At 37.0% G+C, this 20146-nt stretch overlaps 1 protein-coding gene across 4 annotated transcripts in view; it reads left to right on the top strand.

Annotated features, from left to right (window-relative positions):
- The window catches only part of LOC140378104 (potassium voltage-gated channel subfamily KQT member 5-like), a 178154-nt gene that overhangs the window by 142840 nt on the left and 15168 nt on the right, over positions 1-20146 (top strand). For 2 of the 4 annotated variants that reach the window (XM_072463776.1, XM_072463775.1), the window contains exons 4-10: positions 5966-6141; positions 7238-7363; positions 9687-9797; positions 10745-10840; positions 12459-12553; positions 14781-14807; positions 19124-19180. In XM_072463776.1, coding sequence (XP_072319877.1) covers positions 5966-6141; positions 7238-7363; positions 9687-9797; positions 10745-10840; positions 12459-12553; positions 14781-14807; positions 19124-19180 — 688 coding nt within the window. The remainder of the gene's footprint in view (positions 1-5965; positions 6142-7237; positions 7364-9686; positions 9798-10744; positions 10841-12458; positions 12554-14780; positions 14808-19123; positions 19181-20146) is intronic. The other 2 variants (XM_072463778.1, XM_072463777.1) reach the window with 1 other exon arrangement.

Genomic DNA, 20146 nt, shown 5'->3' with positions numbered 1-20146 from the left:
TTTGACATCAGGTTGAAATTATACTTTTTTTGAGGCTTTCTAACAAAATTTAAGAATTTTGAGAAATGTAAGCAAAGAAATGTCAGTTTGTTTACTTTTTGAAGTATGGAAAAAATACAATTTTCTAGCCTCAAAATGTTATAATTTGTTGTAAGTATATAAAATATCTTCAGATAAAACAAAAAACTATTTTGTGGTCACACTGTGAGTATTTGTCCAGTAAACCTAAAAGTCACAATTGTACCTTCATCAAAAATGCCATCATCATTATGTCCTATTAAATTAACAAACAGCGTAAAATACAATGTAAATGTCTTTAACCTGCTCTGATATCAGTAGTTTTCACTTGACAAAACCACCTTGTTTTGTCATATTTTGTCATATTCTGAAGTTAATGTTCATTTCTCCAGTGTAATTACATTGTACCTCCACTTTACTTTTGCCTCCATTCCAGAGTTCACAAACTATAAAAGGGTCTTTTCATTGGTTTTAGTTTCCGTTTTCATGCAAATTTTTAGGGCCTTTCCCAATTCAAAAGATAATATCATATTTTGTTTTAAATGGTTAGTCACTATTTCCTATGGCCCTAATCTCTTATTATTCTGAAACCATACCCAAGGAGGACAAAAATGTGGACATATTGAGTCTGACAGAAAAAGTGCAGTGCTGCAGTTTGAAAACCACCGCTCTATGGCATTATCTACAAAAGAATCCGTTTTAGTCTCTTCTGAAGAAAGCCACATCTTCAGCTCCTCTTTTTTCCGACTCACCCTTTCTCCACATACCCAGCTCTCCTTTGTCTTGCCACATCGAGCAACAGCGTCTTCACTCGCTGTTTACTTACGCTTAGGGTCTCTTTTTCCTAAAATGCCTAAAAACAATGAGCCCCAATTAAAGCTGAAGCTGTTCCTGAACACTTTGGCTGGAGCCTTTGTGAAGCTGAGACTCTATAGTTTTATATTCTGATTTTACATTACAGTCTGTTTTACCCTAATTATAAGTAGAAGATTTGCACCGAGGAAATCAGATTTTAAATCCTGTCTAAGTTTTCTTTGTTAAATATATGAATGAGTAAAGCTGGTGTCTGGAGCGGCTGATTGACACTATATAAATTATAACTAAAAAATTTACAAAAAAATCACTAAAAATGAGGACTTGTAATTAACCAATAATGCCCTGGCGGAATACTTATAAAAGTCCTATTAACTTTGTATTTTATTTTAAAGTAATTTAGCATTTGTGCGTTTGGAGTACACATTGACCCTGATGCTTCCCAGAATGTTTAATTTTACTACACAGATGCTCAAAGACACAGAGAGACTATTGTGGCTGAAAGGACAAAAGTGCTTGGCCTTGCCACTTTAAAACCACGTTATGTAACACATTTCAATAAAAAAGTGATTTTGACCATTTTCCTTTTGAATATGTACTGCACTTTGGGCAGTGGAATTGCTGTAAAGATAAAGCTTGACCTTGATTTGTTTGAAACAGCGTAAGTTGTATTTGCTTTCTCACTTTTGAAAGTTCTTACCACTATGGAACAACAACATAATCAACAATAACTATATTCCTCTTATGTGCATTTGACCTCTTCTGCACTCAGACATACAGAGTGCTGCTCTCACTTGACTTAAAGGAGGTATGGACGATTTTTCGGCGATTTGCAAACTCAGGCGGAAGTGCGCATGCGCACTCCCCCGTGCGGACTGATACAACACACACGTGCGTTTGTTTATTAGCGCAATGGATCGCATCGCATCTCTCGTCTCCCGTAGATTTCCGTCTTCTTCTGAGTCAGCTCAAAATGTCTTTCTCCGTCTTCATTTTGTCCCGTACACTGAGGGAACTATATTATGATAGATCCATGCGCTTAGACACGCGGTAATGTGGGACGAGCCACACGCGGCTGCAGGTGAGCGGTAGGTGCGTTTTATGATTGATACGTGGCAGGACTAATCAGCAGTCCACGCCACGAGAAAATAAGACTCAGATTTATGCCAAAAAAATTGTCCATTCAACCTTGAAGTTAGATAAGAGGGAATCATTGATATTATGGACCAACCTGTGTTTTAAAGTGTTTTGATTGTAGTCAAGATAAATCACAAGTTTCCTCTTTTAATCCAAGACATTGATCCTCTTAATAATAACAATAATCCATGGTAAAGTCCATTTCAAGAACAAAAACATTATTTTGATCTTGGATGTTCCATACTTTATTTGAAGCCACATGAACTCTTGCTTGATCTCTTGCTTCACACACATATTATTATGTAATAATATAATACACTTTATCTGCTATTTATATGGTATATTCTGTTCATATGCTTTCAGATTAACTAACTATTCATTAAATTGTTTTATTAATTGAGACATTTCACTTGAGAAATGGTAATTTGCTAAATTGGCTGGTGCCCCACATAACGCTTAGAATATGATAAATAAACATAACCACACTCTAATTCTTTAATCGATATCAACTTTGAATGTCGCCCTCTTTCTTGTGTGAGGACATGAACAACACTACAGTATTTGGACTAGTAGTAATACTACACTTTTTAAATTCAACATTTACAAAATATTATTCTATTATTTAGTTGGATTTTCTGCATTTATCCTGGGTTCAAGCGTACGACTCCTGGCCCCTGATCTACAGTAAGCACCTTCAAAGGGAATGAATGGTTGCCCAGCTGGACCCCACTTTCAACCTACACACACATTCATGTATTTTTCATGGTTTGTCTCCCGCTGTTATCTCTCTCTTCCTGCCTTTTCCCTTCTTCAAACGCCAATGAGTTTGTGTGGTTTATAGCCAGGGCCAAAATGCCACGCCTGGGTCAGCACTTTCTGTTGAAAACCTGGATGACAATATGGGGTAGAGAGCTGTGATAAATAACACAAACAAGGGATTCAGCTTCAGGTGACTCAGGAGTCAGTGCCTGGTGCAGACGAAGCAAACCAAAACCAAAGTCAAACGTATCACCACTGCATTCCCAACTCTACAGGCAATTTTCTGTAGTTCACACAGAGAATCGGCTGCTTTCATCTCAATCACATCCTATTTCTTCTTATTTGGTCCTTGGGGGTGAAATGGTGAACCACTGATAAAGTTCAAACCTCATGTGAGAATATAATATCAACACTGTAGTTATTCTTCACTATGGCTTCATAGACCTTGAGTTTGTGTGAGCAAAAATATTCTAAATTACAGAATAAAGGATAAAGTGAAGTGATTTCAGTGGATTAACTGGGATTAAAAACAAAATATGAAACATCAAGGTGGTTTTGTTCAATGTGAGGGAAAGCAGAGTCTAGTTAAACCACATTTACTATTGTGTTTTACATAATGTGTTTGATTAATAGGAGATTATGATACACATAAATTCAGAGTTTCATGTTTTACTGTACAAATGCTTATTGATTCCACAATCATTTTTCATTGTATCTACAGATATATTCCATACTTTACAACAAATTATACGTTTTGTAAAGTTCAAATAAATGTTTTTGTTAAAAAACAAACTAACTAACATTTCTACCCTGGAAATTCAAATGTGTTTTTATTTTTGACTTAGTTTACTGAATTTTGCCTCCATTCTGGAAGTGCTATCCATTATGTATCTACTCACAGAGTATTCATACAGACAAAGCAGAAGTGTCTTGCCCAGGGACACAACAGTAGTATACTATGCACTTTCGGGTTAGTGGACTCGACACTCAATGATCTGGTTTTACTCACTCTTTATATTACTTCCATGTCATCTTATATTAAATCTGATCAAGTTCAAGATCATCATTTAAAATTGTTCAGGGAAGGTCACATTTTGTCCTGTTCATTTTTTTGCATCGACGTTCAAATTATGATCTAGTTTGTGGTAGTTTTAGTATCTATGAACATCCATTTTTCAATACTTTTGACAACACTAATGCAAATACATAGTTAATATTCCAAATTGATGCATAGTATTTTGACATACTGAATGACTATTATGACAAGACTTTTTGCTTTGCTGCACTCACAGTATCTTTCTCTATTTTTTTTTCTTTTTACATTTTCAATTCAGTTGAATTCAATGCATTTTTATAAAGCCCAAAATCACAACAGCGTTCCAGAGTTGTTGATTTAAGCAACAGATGGTTAGAGAATCAAACTATGAAGCAATCAGAAGCAGATTAAACAAGGTTCACAGGGATTTAGCAAATGGAAAACTGTCCCAGAATCCCCTGTCCTTAGACCAATCTTCTCAGCGAGAAAAAACTACAAAAAACCTGTTGTGAAAAAGTAGAACCCTCCGGCAGAACCACCGTGAAGGAGACACCCTACTCCACTGACGGACAGGCTGCAGATGGTCCAGGACTGTTAGAGACTGTGGAGCCAGAATCACTCAGGAGAGAGGGTGGTTCATCTAGTACAGGGAGAGCTCATCCAGGCAGATGAGGAGCATCCGGGTCGACAGGTCAGGGTCGTGAGATGGTACATATAACACAGAACACAGAACAAGACACAGCGAGATATGCAAACATTGAATATAGTCCTTTTCATGTAGTCCGGCGTAAATGTACCAATTTGTCCAAAGCCTGTCAACTTTGTCTATTTTCACATTTAGCTTGAATGTCATTTTCACGGTGTCTTTCTCGCACACAAAGCACACAGACAGTTCAGTGTCGGATCAGCTTGTGCCTGAGCTCTTCATGTCTCCTGCGTTTTGTATAGAGCCTTATTTTTCACAGCGAGGGTCGAGAGTCACGACAGCGAGGACAAAAGCTAAACGTTCTTACCTCAGAGCTCTGCGCAATCAATACAAAAGAATGACATCCCCGGAGGTTCAGTTCAGTTATATTACAATCTGTATAATTCACATCATATCTACTCTACTCTCTGCACAAACATGATATATTATTGTTGCAGATTTGACTTTTCTACTAAATAATGCCACATCAATAAGATTTTGATCAAAGTGGTCAAGCAAATAAGCTGTTCTACAGTTTCTTACCTTCACTTCATATTATAACTACTCAAGATAAAATGATGAAATGATTTATATGAATTATTATGAGGAATGAAATATAACAAGTATAGTCTTCTGTAGTGCTTTATTTATGCAGGGAAAACCCAATGAGAAAAACTCTCTTTTTCATGGGTGCACACAAACAAACAAACAAACAAATAACATATCCAAATAAAACGCCAATGCACATACACTATGAGATAAAGGCATACAATTATTTAATTTAAAAAGTTGCTTAAGGCAGTATCATAAAACAAACATGTCAAACTCAAGATATACTGCAAATTGAAAGAAGTGCAACTTGAATGACTCCATTTATTTTTTGTAACACCCAAAATCACAGCAGCAGTTGCCTCGGTGGGTGCTCCAGAATTGTCGATTCAACCAACTGAAGGTTAGAGAATAAAACAATGGAACAATCAGAAACTGACCCCTGGGAGTCTCAATCCCAATTTCAATGCCACTATGATATTAAAACATGTTGTAGACGTTAGAATGTCATTTTGACACAAATTGCTTCTTACATTATGTTGAGTTGTGATAAAGACATTCTAAATCTATTAAGGAAATGTCAATTTTGTCCGATTTGTATGATTTTTTTTTTTAATGTATTTTTGTTCAAATGAGTATCTAGTTTACTTAGTTTAGTTTTAGTTTCGTGTCCGGGAATTGATTGGCCAACCCGCCTCAATAAATCTATTACGTAACTAAAAGTTCATTGCCAAAAAGTACTATTTACAAACCAATCAAAAGCTTAGATATAACTCTTTGTAACGCAACATTTTCAAAAGCTAAATGTATTTTAATGCAGTCATAATACTATTTCCTCCTTGATGAAATCCATGGCATCATTTTCATTGATAAACCGGTAGACGTTGGTAATTGAAAATAAAACAACTTTTTGACGATCTTTGAAAATGGAGCTGTCTGTTTTTGCATGTGACCTCTTTTCTCTGCAGACATCATCGTGTTGATCGCGTCCGTGGCGGTGGTCTCGGCGGGGAGCCAGGGCAACATCTTTGCCACGTCTGTGCTGAGGAGCCTGCGTTTCCTGCAGATCCTGAGGATGGTGCGGATGGACCGACGAGGAGGCACCTGGAAACTGCTGGGCTCTGTGGTCTACGCTCACAGCAAGGTGCAGCATCAGGACCAATCACAGCCGCACAAACACTTTCTCGCGGCGATGAGGTTTTAGAAGCAAGAATGTCAGATTTAAGAGACACGTATTATGCAAAATTGACTTTCTTGAGCTTCTAACCGTGTTATAACATTGTTCATTCACCAAAAACACACCTAGAAACGTTAAAGTCACTCTCCTTTAGGGCTGCAACTAATTATATATATTTTCAAATAAATTAATAAAGCTCTGATTCTTTAGATGAATGGATTAATTGTTTAGGAGGGTTCATGCTATAACTGCTGTCTGAGGTATAAATCCTTTTTCTCAGCAGCACATGGCATATTTTGTAGTCAATAGACCAGTAAATGATTATTCAATCTGTTGATTAGTTTAGTATTATCTTCAGTATTTAAATATCAAAGAAATAACACAAATACACAAATAAAATAGATGTGATTATTCAATAAACCTGTTGCAGCCCTATTTTCCACAGCTTATGTTTAAAATGTATGTTAAGTCATTTTTTAACCAGAAACATATAATTATGACCAAAATAAATACATTCTTAAATCCAGTAATTCGTTAAAGACACTAATCAAAGAAATTTAGCCAAAAGAAAATGAAAATCTTACGTGAAACAATGATTGATAAACTGTATTGATCCCACAGACCACAACGCCATTTAATTAGAATTTATCTCTATAATGTACTATATGTAATCTGGAATATATGTATTATTATAGTCTTTATGCTACATGTTATTTCATCCAGTTGTCTTCTACAGAAAATAGATACATATTTACATATTTTAAAAGATGAATAAAACTAAATATAAAATACATGGGACTATTATTGTCAGTGCAGTGAAAATTGCATCCAATAGCGTTGTAGCTTATCTTTTGTTGTTGCTGTTGACCTCCAAAGCCTTTCACGCTTCAGCTATTGTCCATTTGGCATTAGAGTTTCTGCAAAAAGCTGATGCTCTACTGTAAAAACTGCTGGACTGACAGTATTAAATCATTCGACCATGTTTTAATACTGGGTTTTAAGTGCTTTGGTGTGGGTATAGGTTAATCTTCATCTTGCTGTAATAAATACTCTCTTTTCGCAGGAGTTGGTGACCGCCTGGTACATTGGGTTCCTGGTTCTCATCTTTTCCTCCTTTCTGGTCTATCTGGTGGAGAACAAGTTCAACAAAGAGTTTGCGACCTACGCTGATGCTCTGTGGTGGGGCACGGTGAGTTCACTCGGCCAAAAACACCTGTCAGCGCCTGGTTCAGATCGTGTGTTGGCTTTAACTTCACTGAGATCGTGTTCTGACCTTGGTTTAGTGTTCTGAACTTGTAAGGAATAAACGGGGGATTGATTGACCCGCTCTACCTGGATTAAACCTGGTTCAGACCAGTTTTAGTCCTGTTTCTAACCTGTAAGTTTTATCCCTGTGGTTTAGTTGTACTTATATGCCTGGTTTTCACTTGTTTGTGTTTTTAGTAAAGCAGCTTTGGTCTAGATCGGGTTTTGTTCTTGTTTTGTTCGCAAGTTTACCTATTTTTCACCTCCGACATGTGATTTGAACTTGTTTTTGCCTTTTGTCTGATTTAATCCGTTTCATCTCGGTGAATTAGTAATATAATCCTGCAGTTCCTGCGTGTATTGTATCAAATGATGTTCCTCAAACATTGTTCATATGTGGCTCCAATGCATTAACAACCATTTTCATATGGGATCATAAATCATAATGGCGCTAATGGCTTTCCTTTGTCGAGCTTCACATAAAAGGGCTGAATGAGGAGATGAGCCAAATGTGGCCCAAAACCACAGACAAACAAATAGAACCGAATCAAAACAAGCCTTTGTATTGTCCAGTTCAGCTTTAGTGGTTTTGTGGAAGTAAAAAGAAGTGGCAAAAGCTCAATTTCCATGGGATTTTGAGGGACAACATATAGCTTTAAAACTGCATATTGTCTGTTGTAACTTACCACATTTTAATTAAGATGATAAAAGAATCCTTTCCTAAATGTAGTTCTGAATTATGTAGATGCTTGTTCTTCCCCCTCAAAACCTGTAGCAAAGAAATTTGAATTCTCTACAGTGGATTTTGAACTGGGGTGCACGGTGGCAAAGGCGGTTAGCGCTCTTGCCTCCCAAGAAGGAGATCATGGGTTCGATTCCCGGACCAGACCAACATCACATGATCTCTCTGGGTGGAGTCTGCATGTTCTCCCCGTGTTACCGTGGGTTCTCTCCGGGTTCTCCGGCTTCCTCCCACCGTCCAAAGACATGCATGTGTTAGGTAAGATTGGTGACTCTAAATTGGCCCTAGTGAATGAATGTGAGCGTGAACTGTCTGTAATGTCTATGTCTCTGTGTTGGCCCTGTGACGAGTTGGCCACTGTCCAGGATGTACCCCGCCTAAGGCCCGAAGTCACTGGGATAGGCTCCAGTCACCCGCGACCCCGAAAGGGAACAAGCGGTAGAAAATGGATGGATGGATTTTGAACTGGAATCACAAAACTGCAACGATTAATCAACACTAGTCATAATTTAATAATCATTATCTGGACTTTACAGATTTTAAAACACATACGGAAAGAGGTTTTATCACAAAAATAGTAGCATCATTAAATTAAAATGTCATAAAGAAATAGTAATCCTCAATAATACTTTTTATTTGTAAATCTTCCCCATCTAGATGACTTCAGTCACAATATTTCAGCCTTTATTTCATTCAAATGTATTGCCTCAATGTACAATAGGAATAATCGTTGACTGGTCAACTACTAAAATAATTATGAGTGACAGTTCTACACAAATCATGACTGAAAAATTATCAGTAGTATCTCTACAGTTTAACTTTGAAGTGTTCATCAGTAATGATTTGAACTCAATCGATGTGCACGAGTAGCTTTAGCTCTCTAATTCTTGCTTTATGAGAAAGTTCTTACCTCAATACGATCATGTGTTCTGAAAATGGTGCTGAAAAGATGAACTGTTATGACTTTATAGACAAAGAGTAAACCCACCACAGTCGTGCATTAGACGTCTGAGAAGGCACCAGTGTGGTTCACCTCAGAGCCACAAACGCATCGTATGACTCACACGTAATCGACATTTTCAATTATCCTGGAACCGTGAAAACCTGTTTCTAGACCAGAATTTTGTTGAGTAATACAGTGTTTTAGTGCAGCCACATTTTAAGATACAAGGGCATTATGTAACAAAAGTTTGTGCGGAATTGCTCTTCAAACGATTTATCTATAAAACTATTGCTGGAGACTAAAACTTGATCTTAGTATTCCTGACCATGAACTCAAGAAGCGGGTCCCTGGGCTGGTTTGATGGATTTGAAAGATGATTTTTCATGCTGCAGAGAGGACTGGATGTGAATGATGTTTGAACAGATCTTTTATGATGGTCTGGTCATTGTAGTGTCATTTGCTTTGAGTATTAGCTTTTATGAACTTAAACAGCAGCACAGGATTATATGGTGCACTTATCACTGAATAAAAGAAAATAAAGTTGTACCTTTACCTCTTAAGATGATTGAACTTGTTTTTCAGATCACCCTGACGACCATTGGTTACGGAGACAAGACCCCAAAGACGTGGACAGGACGGATGTTGTCTGCAGGCTTTGCTCTCCTGGGAATCTCCTTCTTTGCTTTGCCAGCGGTAAGTCTCTCTTAAACTGCATCGACAACTAGTTTTTAAATACATCTTTTGGTTTATACATTTATTATATTCTCAATCACAATGTAAGTATTATTAACAATTTGATAAATAGTAATAACCTCAATTAAAGGCAGTATACAACCAGATTTTATATGAAAAGGTTTTATTAGTGGTTAATGGTGGATAATTACCGTACGTACAATTGTTGCATGTAATTTACCACATTTTCAGCCACAAACTACTTTTTTTTAAATAATTCCAAGTTTATTTATGTAGCACACTTAATACAACTTCAGCTGACCAAAGGGCTTCACATAAAACAAGGTTAATAAAATAAAGCTTTTGGTTTATAGATGTATAGTATGTTCAAAACAGTTGCAAAAAAAAGTGAAAAACAAGCTATCATGAAGGGCACGTGAAGGGCAATTACCTATCCTACTGTGCTAAACTCCCATTCCTGTGTAGAGTGCTGAATGGATTAAATAGTTTCACTTCACCGACTAATTCATTAACACAAATTATTGCTCCGTTGTTAAATGACTGCCGTGTATTTCTAACTAACGTCTAATCATTGGAAACGTGAACAGAGCCTTAGCTACAAATAAAGACTTGTCGTTTTTAAATCACTTGTTAAAACTTGGCACTGGGAGAAGAAGAGCCAAGCTTCCCGCGCAGTACTGCTCAGCGGCCTGTAGAGGTCACTAAAAACAACATTATTATTTGGTTATATTTCAGAACAATTTGAATATAGTTGTGACCCACGACCATTTTAGATTTTATTGGTCAATCACTGTTTGCCTTGATTGTTTTAAAATGTTTTGATTATGCAAAAGTGAAATCTAAAACTGCACATTTATGAACTCACTACATTTCTGAGCTATAGCTGCTGCTCTGTCTTATCGTTGATACCAAGTCAAAGCTCATTGTTGTCATTCTTTCATGTTCAGGGCATTCTGGGCTCAGGTTTTGCCCTGAAAGTCCAGGAGCAGCACCGGCAGAAACACTTTGAGAAGAGGAGGAACCCCGCCGCCTACCTCATTCAGGTGAAAACTCCAACATGTAAACTGCTTTTAGGAATATGTATTGACTGCTGACACATCGAGTTGTATGTTTTCCTTATTATTCTGTGTTCCACCTGTTCTCTCTGTCAGCTCACATTTTAGGATCAGGATCTCGCTTTTATTTTGTTCCAGCGAAAGCCTGTTTTATACGACTAAACACAGCCCTGTCCCTTCTGTCTCACTCACAAAAAATTGGGACATTTAGTGGAGCTGGTCGATTAGAACATTTTGACAACCTGTCTGATATGCAGCCCTCTATGTTTCAAACTTCAATGCAGGCTGTAATTTGACAGTTTTCATCATCTTATCATCACACAAGCCCTTGTCCACATCCATCACCATCTGCCTCTGGGACTATTTTTGGAAGACATTGATGACCAGGAACATCCCACTCAACACACTAGAAACTCCAATTGTATTCTCATTTTTACTGTGTTAGTTCATAAAAATAAACATAAAACTTGTCATTTCAATCTGTTATATCTTACATATGTACTATGTATTTCAGCATAAATATACCTGGAGTTGCATTTAGCTTTATTTACGCTTATTTGACTAGTCTTATTTAATAACCCCTCCCCACTTCAACTCATGTTCATTACAGCTACGTGGCTGCATTAGCATGTCGAGGAAATGTCATAGTAATTCCCAGATGGAATTCTAATACTAATCCTGGGATGGCCTCACAGTTATAAAGTAATGTGTATACTTTCAGTAGATACACACACACACATATATATATATATATATATATATATATATATATATATATATATATATATATATATATATATATATATATTTAATAGAATAGAATAACTGTCTGTCATATGCAGAAATGGCAGAGAGAAACATGAGAGGCCAAAACAAAGGTTCTCAAGCCAATAACAATACAAACATTAAGAGGGCACTGTGTAACTTTCCCGGTGAAGGTGACGCTACCTTAATGCGTAGAGTAGAAAGTTCCAGAGTATGGCATTAAATGTATCTAAATGTGTAGAGTTAAGCAGGTGGAATCTGAGGAGACATGACCCTGTGCTCTCAGTAAGAATGTGTTTTTCAAGGTGTTTTGGAACAATAAAGACACCGGTAATTGAATAAATGCAATATATACTGTATAATGCAGTAAGGTAAAGCAGTAACATCTCCATGGAGATAAGCAGGTAGCATCTCCCTAGAAAACATAGATTGTGCACGTTTAATGTTCTGCTGCATTAAATACCAGAGTGTATATTCTCATAGCTTAATTGACTTACTGAAACAAACACTTATATTGCCTCAACATTCACCTGAACACGTGGTTTTCTCTCTCTGATTCTCTCCCTGGCGCGTTGGCCCAGACTGCGTGGCGTTATTACTCCACAGACGGCAGACACAGGCCGTACCTGGATGCCACGTGGCGACACTACGCGAGCCTGCTGCCAGTGCAAAGGCATGTGGCACTGCCCGCCGAGCCGCCCTGAGATGCCTGCCACTAATCGACCCCTTTAATGCGTTATCCTCCTTGTGCTTAACAGACTTCTCTCTTTCATGTCTGGATTTTGAGTTGAAATTGATTTGGTTTCCTCTTCTCTCCTGGTTTGGTGGACTCTGCATGCAGTGTGTGTGGCGTAGTTATGCGGCTGATGAGAACTCAGTTTCCATTGCGACCTGGAAGCCTCACTTGAAGGCGTTGCATACCTGCAGCCCCACAAAGTAGGTACAAGCACAGCAGTGCAATCTGCCACCTGTGCCTTCTTTACTACTTCTTTACTACTTTCTTTTACAATGAGTTCCTTTTCCTCACTGTTCTTCGACCTTCTATTTTTAAATATTGAATCACTACGATGCACTTTTTTGTGTTATTTTAATCAGAAATACTAATCATTTCCAGGCTCTGGTGTAATCTGATCATATGTAAAAGGTTATTGTAATGATACATCAGCGTACAACAGAACGTTCCTGAGCCAAGAACCTTTGCAAATTGTTTTAAAACCTTTGTTATCATCCATCCATCCATTTTCTACCGCTTGTTCCCTTTCGGGGTCGCGGGTGACTGGAGCCTATCCCAGTGACTTCGGGCCTTAGGCGGGGTACACGGGGTACCTTTGTTATCGTATACAAGTTAAATCTGATATAAATCAGGACTTAACACGGTCTAATCCACGACAAATCCAGAAGCAGAACAAACTGCACCAAGTCCATAACAGTGACACATACTCTTATCTTTGCTTATGCCATTATATCCACCATCTGAAATATCATTAAAAACGTTGTCTTTTGTCTAAAAATGATTCTGATTGGATTATAAAATTATTCATCACAAATAATTAAAGACTTCTACTCTACATTGACTTGAAACTGAGCTTGAGATCCTGTACTGTAATATAGCTATAACAATAATAATCATACGTCTTAAGCACTGTCTCGCTCTCTGAATGTGAGACTATGAGTGCTCGTCCACCCCTAAGGGACCCGCACCACTGGGCTAAAACTACGGATGAAATGTAATGAGAAAATATCTCTTCTTCTTTATATAAAGTCAGGATCTATTCATCCAAAGTCAGTTGAGTGCTCAGTGGGTCATGTAGTGTCACCTCCAGTCCTGACTCAGCTCTTTATGACTCTAATATATTAAAGACGGCAATAGCAAGGCCAAGCTCAATGGACCAATCAGGACTTTCTGAATTTGCAGCGCCTAAACTGCTACCGTTCAGCATTTCCTCTTTTTGAAAAATACATGAACGAGATTAGAGCCTGGAAATATTGGTGAAGTATTCCACGTTATGCTCAAAATGCAGTCGGAGCTATAAAAGTACCGCGATAAGTCATTGGCTTCTGTTATTGCAAATGTTGGTTTAGTTTGAGCACATTGACCCGCACGTGTGCAGTGAGCTCGCTACACTAACTTTGTAACCATCTTTATTGCTTTACGTGTCGCTTCATTCAGGCACAAACACACTCTCCCACTGCGAGGATCAGACCGCTGTTTGCATTTATAACCATATGGAAATGTGGAATCAGGATTATCAAACCCATCGAAATCAACGAGAATGTCACTATAATTAAAATGGCTGACGTCTAAAAATGTAATGATATCAACAATTATGATTTAAATATTAAGAATAAGTTCCATGTTTAATAACTATTATAGAATGGGACAAACAACCAGGATGTAGATGAGAACTAGACTAGATGAAGATGTTTTTTCTGAAGCTGATGCTGAAATGGAGATTTTGCTAAATCTGCCCCAAACTATTGTTTTTGACCTTTTTATTACAATAAACTATATTATGGTTTATTGTGTCATCCCTATTGTACATGAAGCAGAGTTAATTCGGTCAAAAATATAAATTTTGGTGACTATAACAAAATAAAGAATATTTTTTTATATCTGAATAGGTAATTAAAAAAAATTACAACACAAATATGTTGCTTATTTCATACAAAAATGCCAAGTAGAATAAATGAAATAGTTAAACTTTTGAAAGTTTTTTTAATATATAATAATCTGACTTTTGAATGTCTGTCAAATTATTGCATCCTCATCTTCAAACATTCAACATTTTGAGGACTTTTTCCATTCAAAAGATAAAATATTGTGTTTTAAAACGTTAATCGCTATGTCAACAGTCCTTTTTCAGTGTTACAGTCTTTTTCATTTCAGAAATACTGCTAAGACGGGAAAATTATTTTTTTTTAAAAATACAAGAAATAATTGGCAGTCTCTTTTTACACTTGACAAAAATGAATGATTTTACAAGAAATCGTTTTCAAAAATGACCTTTTCAATCTCAGCACAGTCGGCCAAATGGAAACGCAGTCATGCAAAGCCCAGGTCTGGTCCTTTCAGCGCGGCTATTAATCACACACATGTTATTACAATAAAAGCATGTTTGTAACTTACTCTTTTTCTTTCTTTTGTGCCATATTTCAACCAAAGGAAGGAGCAGGGAGAGTCAACCACGAGGTACGTGACTATATTCATATTCTATTGTATGTGTCTATGTTAATATATCATTTAAATGGTCTGTTCCCAACTTCTGGAAAACACCTATACTCCATTCAGTGCAGAATATTGTAAAAGCATTTTATCCAATCAGAGCAGCCCGTGATCATCCCAGACAGTTCCTCCTCTGTCATGGTTTAACATCAGAGCCAGAGCAAAAGGACTAAGTGGGCGGGGCTAATAGTTTATTCTGAAACATGTTCTATAGTACAATACAATAGTACAATACTTTATTATTGTGACAGCCTGCGTTAAAGCCAAATCAGGCATCATTTTATAATATTATGTTTTACTGTAGTTAAGCATAATATATGAAAATACAATATCTGATTATGCTCTTTTTTTAACCCTGATAGATGTAGTTAGCAACTTGTCCTCTAACCCTCTTGGACTTTCAGATGTGACTGACACAGGGAAATAGGAAAACATCTTAAATTTAAAAATATCAAGATGAAACTTCTCCTGTAGTCATGTAATGTTTTCATTTAGAAATAAGGAATTGAAGTGTAAAACAGCCAAAATAGCACAAATTTGGGACATTTAAATTTGAAAGAATTATAAAACCACTTTACATTTTTGGGGGGTCATTTTGTTGACATATTAGATACAAAGAAATTGCCAAGAATTTCAAAATTGGCAGTACAGTCTGGGAAGTTTGGCGTATTTAAAGGGTGATCTATATGTTCCTAGAAGAGAAAAAAATCAATTTTAAGAAAACATCATTCGAAGTAACACAGATAAATCTATGATGGTTTTTCCTATAGCGTCTCACCTTTAATGAGGCTTGAAACATGATCTAAGGTATCACAATGCAATGTTTGCTCTTGAGGTTATTGTGGTAGAATTACTTTGATTTGCAGTTTTTTTAAGTACTGCCTATAAGCATTTGGCTCAATTCACAATAAAGCCTATCATTAATTATTAAGAAACTATTTATAACCAAAAAAACATGTGCTCAGCTTGAGAAAAGGGTGCTTCTTAACACGAGAAAACTTCTGTCTATGTGGCTAAAAATGTAACTAAATATATTGTGAATATTCCCAAAGACAAAAATCCAAGGCACTGTCAGTTTAGAAAATGACAAATGCTTTATTAAAGCATGGCTCCTGTGCCCCAATGACCCAGCTTGGCCTTCCTCTGGGTGCAAAGGCAGTTTTACCCAAAGCGACAGAGCTCTTTTCTCTACTACATGATATACTGTGTTGCATAAGTGTAGGCTTTGGTGGATATTAGTAAATGGTTAAAATGTCATGTCTGATTTGTGTATTTTCACTTGTGGCATCATCAATCTGGTCTTTTTCTCTTTTCAAGCAGCACAATGTAACGCGCTGCAGCTCTACTTGAAATACTCCCACATGTGGGCACTCTCTCCTGCAGACAGTGGGCTGTGGTGTTCAGTCCAATAGTGTTTCCACGTGTCAGAGGTGATAGGGAACCAGAGAAAGTGAACAGTACAATTACATCAGGCACAGGTTATTTTTTATGTGTAATTTGGTTCTATTCTTGGGGTTCAACTTCCTGTTTAGGCAACATTTTGAGGACATTTCATCATTCAAAATATATTATTGTGCTTTGGGAATAACTCCATGAAGAAGTGTATATTATATGAAACAGTGGAGAAACCTTGCCATTCATTACACTGACAATATATAAGATGTCTGGATATTATGTGAATAGTTATGTCGCAGAATCAGTTCAGATTTGGTGCAAAAGTGATGCTGTGGATTTGTGTTGAGAGTCTGCCTTAATTAAAGATTTTTTTTGAGAACCCAAAGCTCACTGGCCTACACAATTTACTTTGCGGTAACATAATAACCAGCCAATATCTTATTTCATTATCAGCCATTATTACTGGTTGGTTGTTACGTTATGGGCTTATTATTACATTTTAAATTGGCCAAAATGATTACATTATTGGCTGTTATCGGTTGGAAAGAACACCCAGCAATGCCTTGAAGCCGTTTAGTAATTGTAATTGGTCAAATTCTCCAGTTGAGGTGGTTTTGACCAAACCAAGCTCAAGGCACTGAAGGATGGGTTATATGTAGTGGACAAATTGTCCTACGGGGACAAAAGTGTAATTTAACCTTACTAACTTGAAATGGGACTGATTCAATGAGCCTTTACCCTTGTCACTGCAGTGATCTTCCACATTAGCTCACTCCAAGTTGTATCGGCATGTTTGTCCTGTCCTGAGTTATCAGAAAATTCCTGTTTACACCGACCCCCTATCTCCACCCACATCCCTGTTCTTAGTTATAATTATTTGACGAATTCAGACTCCAAGTGTCACATAAAAACTAAAAACATGTAAATGACAAGCTATTGCTTGTTACCGTGAAATGTCACTAAGAAGAGGCGGGGCTTATCACTATGAAGAGGCGGGGCTTATGTTACTTTCTTATGTTATAGTTCAATATTAAGTGCATGAAAAAAGCACCGTGTTGAAAGCAGTTGTAGTCCACAGTGATGATGAAACAGACAAACAAAAGAGGTGTCAAAGCCCTCACTGGTGCCTGTCTGAAGGTCCCGGCCCGCTCTTGTCTCTATGGCCCTTGTTGCCATGGCCCGGCTAAATGCACATAGTTAAAAGAGGGATATCGACATGAAGTGAAGTGAGTCACCAAATTGCAGGCTTTTGTAAATGGCGCTGCACATGTTCATTTTGCTCAGCTGAGCCTCCACAGTGTCACGTCCAAATGGCAGTCGTCCACGACAACAGCAACATCCAGATTATCTTTATATCTCAAAATTGCAGTTTTGTATTTTCACAATGTCAAGCTTTTTACCCAAACTATTACTAAGACCGGACTGATCCTACCATCTGTCTTTGCACATTATTTCCAAAGTATCTGTTTATTTTTATTAGAATTTAGAAGGCAATTTTATAAACAGCATATCAGACTTTTTGCTCCACACTCTAAATATTTCCAGTACACACTCAAAAATGTATATTGACCCTAAAAAATATCTTAAGTTCCTTTTTCCATTCAAACATGCAATGCAAATCATTTAGATTTTTTCCTTCAATTAATTTTCAATTAATTCATTTATTTTTGTAAATCTCAAAACCACAACAGCATCTGTCTCACAAGCCTTTCTAAAACTGTTTTTTTTTTTACCTGCAGAAAAGAGAAAATCAAATAATGATCATTGGTTATTTGGTTAGATTATTACATTGGTTATATCTTTTATTCTATTGTTCTATTTTTAAGGACATTTATTTCAAATGTATACATAATACGCTGATTTACAACATACATACATATTAGCCATGTTTAAATGTAAAAAGGTTGCGTGATATAGTTATTCGGGTTTGACATTTTTACTGTTGCAACAAATGGTTAAATATTATGTCATGTTGTTCTGTAGAAAAAGATTCAATTGTGAATATTTTTCTACAATGGAACACTCGCTGAAGAATGAGGATTACACTTTAAAGCAGGCATGTCCAAACTAGGGCCCTGGGGCCAAATGCGGCCCTCAGACCAATTTTTGTTGGCCCTCCAGCTTCCTGCTATGTCGGCCCAAACAACAATTTTTTTTACTTTTTACTGTGAAATTGGGAAAATTCAGGCATATTGATGTTATGCCAACCAAATATTAATGTTCTAGGTCTAATTAAAGGTGTGGAGGCTCATCACAATTACGTCAAATGCAAAATTTTGAATGATTCATTTGTCATTCAACAAATTCGACATTGTCAAGTTGTTTGTGGCCCTCTGCCCCATATAAGTTTCAAAATGCGGCCCTTGGTGAAAAAAGTTTGGACACGCCTGCTTTAAAGGATCTAAATGTGTTCATATTTCATTGCCAGTTGTAGTTGATGGACATTTGATTTAACTGTTTTACTGCTTTCTCTTAATGAGTCAATTCTGTTTCCACCCCAGAAAGTGTATCATAAAAGCAGAACTTTGTGAGGGGAAATCAGACCTCCAGTTGTGTCTGACCATCAAACATTTTATCTTTTCAAACTTGTGAGAAAGAGCCGTGTGAGTCACTATACGACACTTTGGGGTGAGAGCTGATCTAAAGCTGTGCTAGTGGCCAAAAGCATCAATGAAGCACCCCATCTTTAACTGGAGGAATCAAAATATGATGTTTAGCTTGTTTATTAGTGGACCTCTGATAGAACGTTGCCAGCACCAGTATTATATGTATTTATTTGTGATACTTGTATGATGACACTACTTTGGAACACAGCTTCACCAGTTACATAGCTAAAAGTCCAGTGTTCACTATATAATCCCACATCTCTATCTCCCCTTGATTTTTAGTCTCATTAATAATAATAAGCAGAAGCTACTGAGAAGATGTTCCACTCGCAAACATAGGTACCCAGCCCTGCCTTACGTGACCTTTTCTTTGGGAATGCTGACTAATTCTCGTGCATGGGACACTCAGGAGCCTGTAGTCCAGTTTTGTGACTTTTAATACAATGAACCTCAGTGTAATCTATGCTTGAGCACTGCGCTACTTTTGCCTGATGGCTGATGATATTTTCTTTTTTAACCCTGTAGGACTGATTCAGTAAAGACAAATGTGTGAAATCTTAGTTTTAATTGTGCACTATGTAACTTTTCTCATTGGTTTTGCTCCACATTATGGCATTAAACGTATCAATTTCACATTTATTTAATTTCGTTTAGTGCTAAAAAAAAACATGCATTTCAACAACTCATTTATGCTCTATGTTTCAAATACCTAAAGGCTTCTGTTGGTCCTCTGTGTTCATCTGTTCATCATTTGTTCTGAAGGATGGAGCCTAATATGTGCTGACCGTTGGGAACAGTAGTTGTTGGAACAGTGGAAGCTCAACTTTAAAGAACATGTGTGCTTTTTTGAGCTCTTAACCGTGTTCTAACTTTGCTCCCTCATCAAAAACATACCTGAGCTTGCATTTAGCTTCATTCAAACTAGATTGATGAATCCTGTTTAGAAAGACCTTACAAAACACTCCATTCCCAATGTGTGACGTCATATTCTACCTATGGCATGGCTCTGAGATCTTCTGCACGGTTTTTAAGTCCATAAATCATTGCCAGACTTGTTTTTCTGCCTCAAATCCCGATCATTAAGACTACATGACTGCATTAGCATGTCTGATGAAAGCTAGCGTTTGTTTATCTCACATATGTCATTACCTCTGCTGCCAGTAGATGGAGCCAAAAGCCAGTTCTTGACGTGGGAAAAGCCAGAGTGACATGAAGCCATTTTCTTTTTTGTAAAGGCGCTCAAGAGCATATTTAAAGGACAATAACAATACAAAAAAGTGACTTGTGACATGTTTTTATTTATTT

Source organism: Eucyclogobius newberryi, unplaced genomic scaffold (genome assembly GCF_026437365.1).
Source record: "Eucyclogobius newberryi isolate DKJ021-1_F unplaced genomic scaffold, fEucNew1.0.hap1 SCAF_4, whole genome shotgun sequence".
In the NCBI taxonomy this organism is placed as follows: Eukaryota; Metazoa; Chordata; class Actinopteri; order Gobiiformes; family Gobiidae; genus Eucyclogobius; species Eucyclogobius newberryi.
This window is presented reverse-complemented; position numbering and strand designations above follow the sequence as displayed.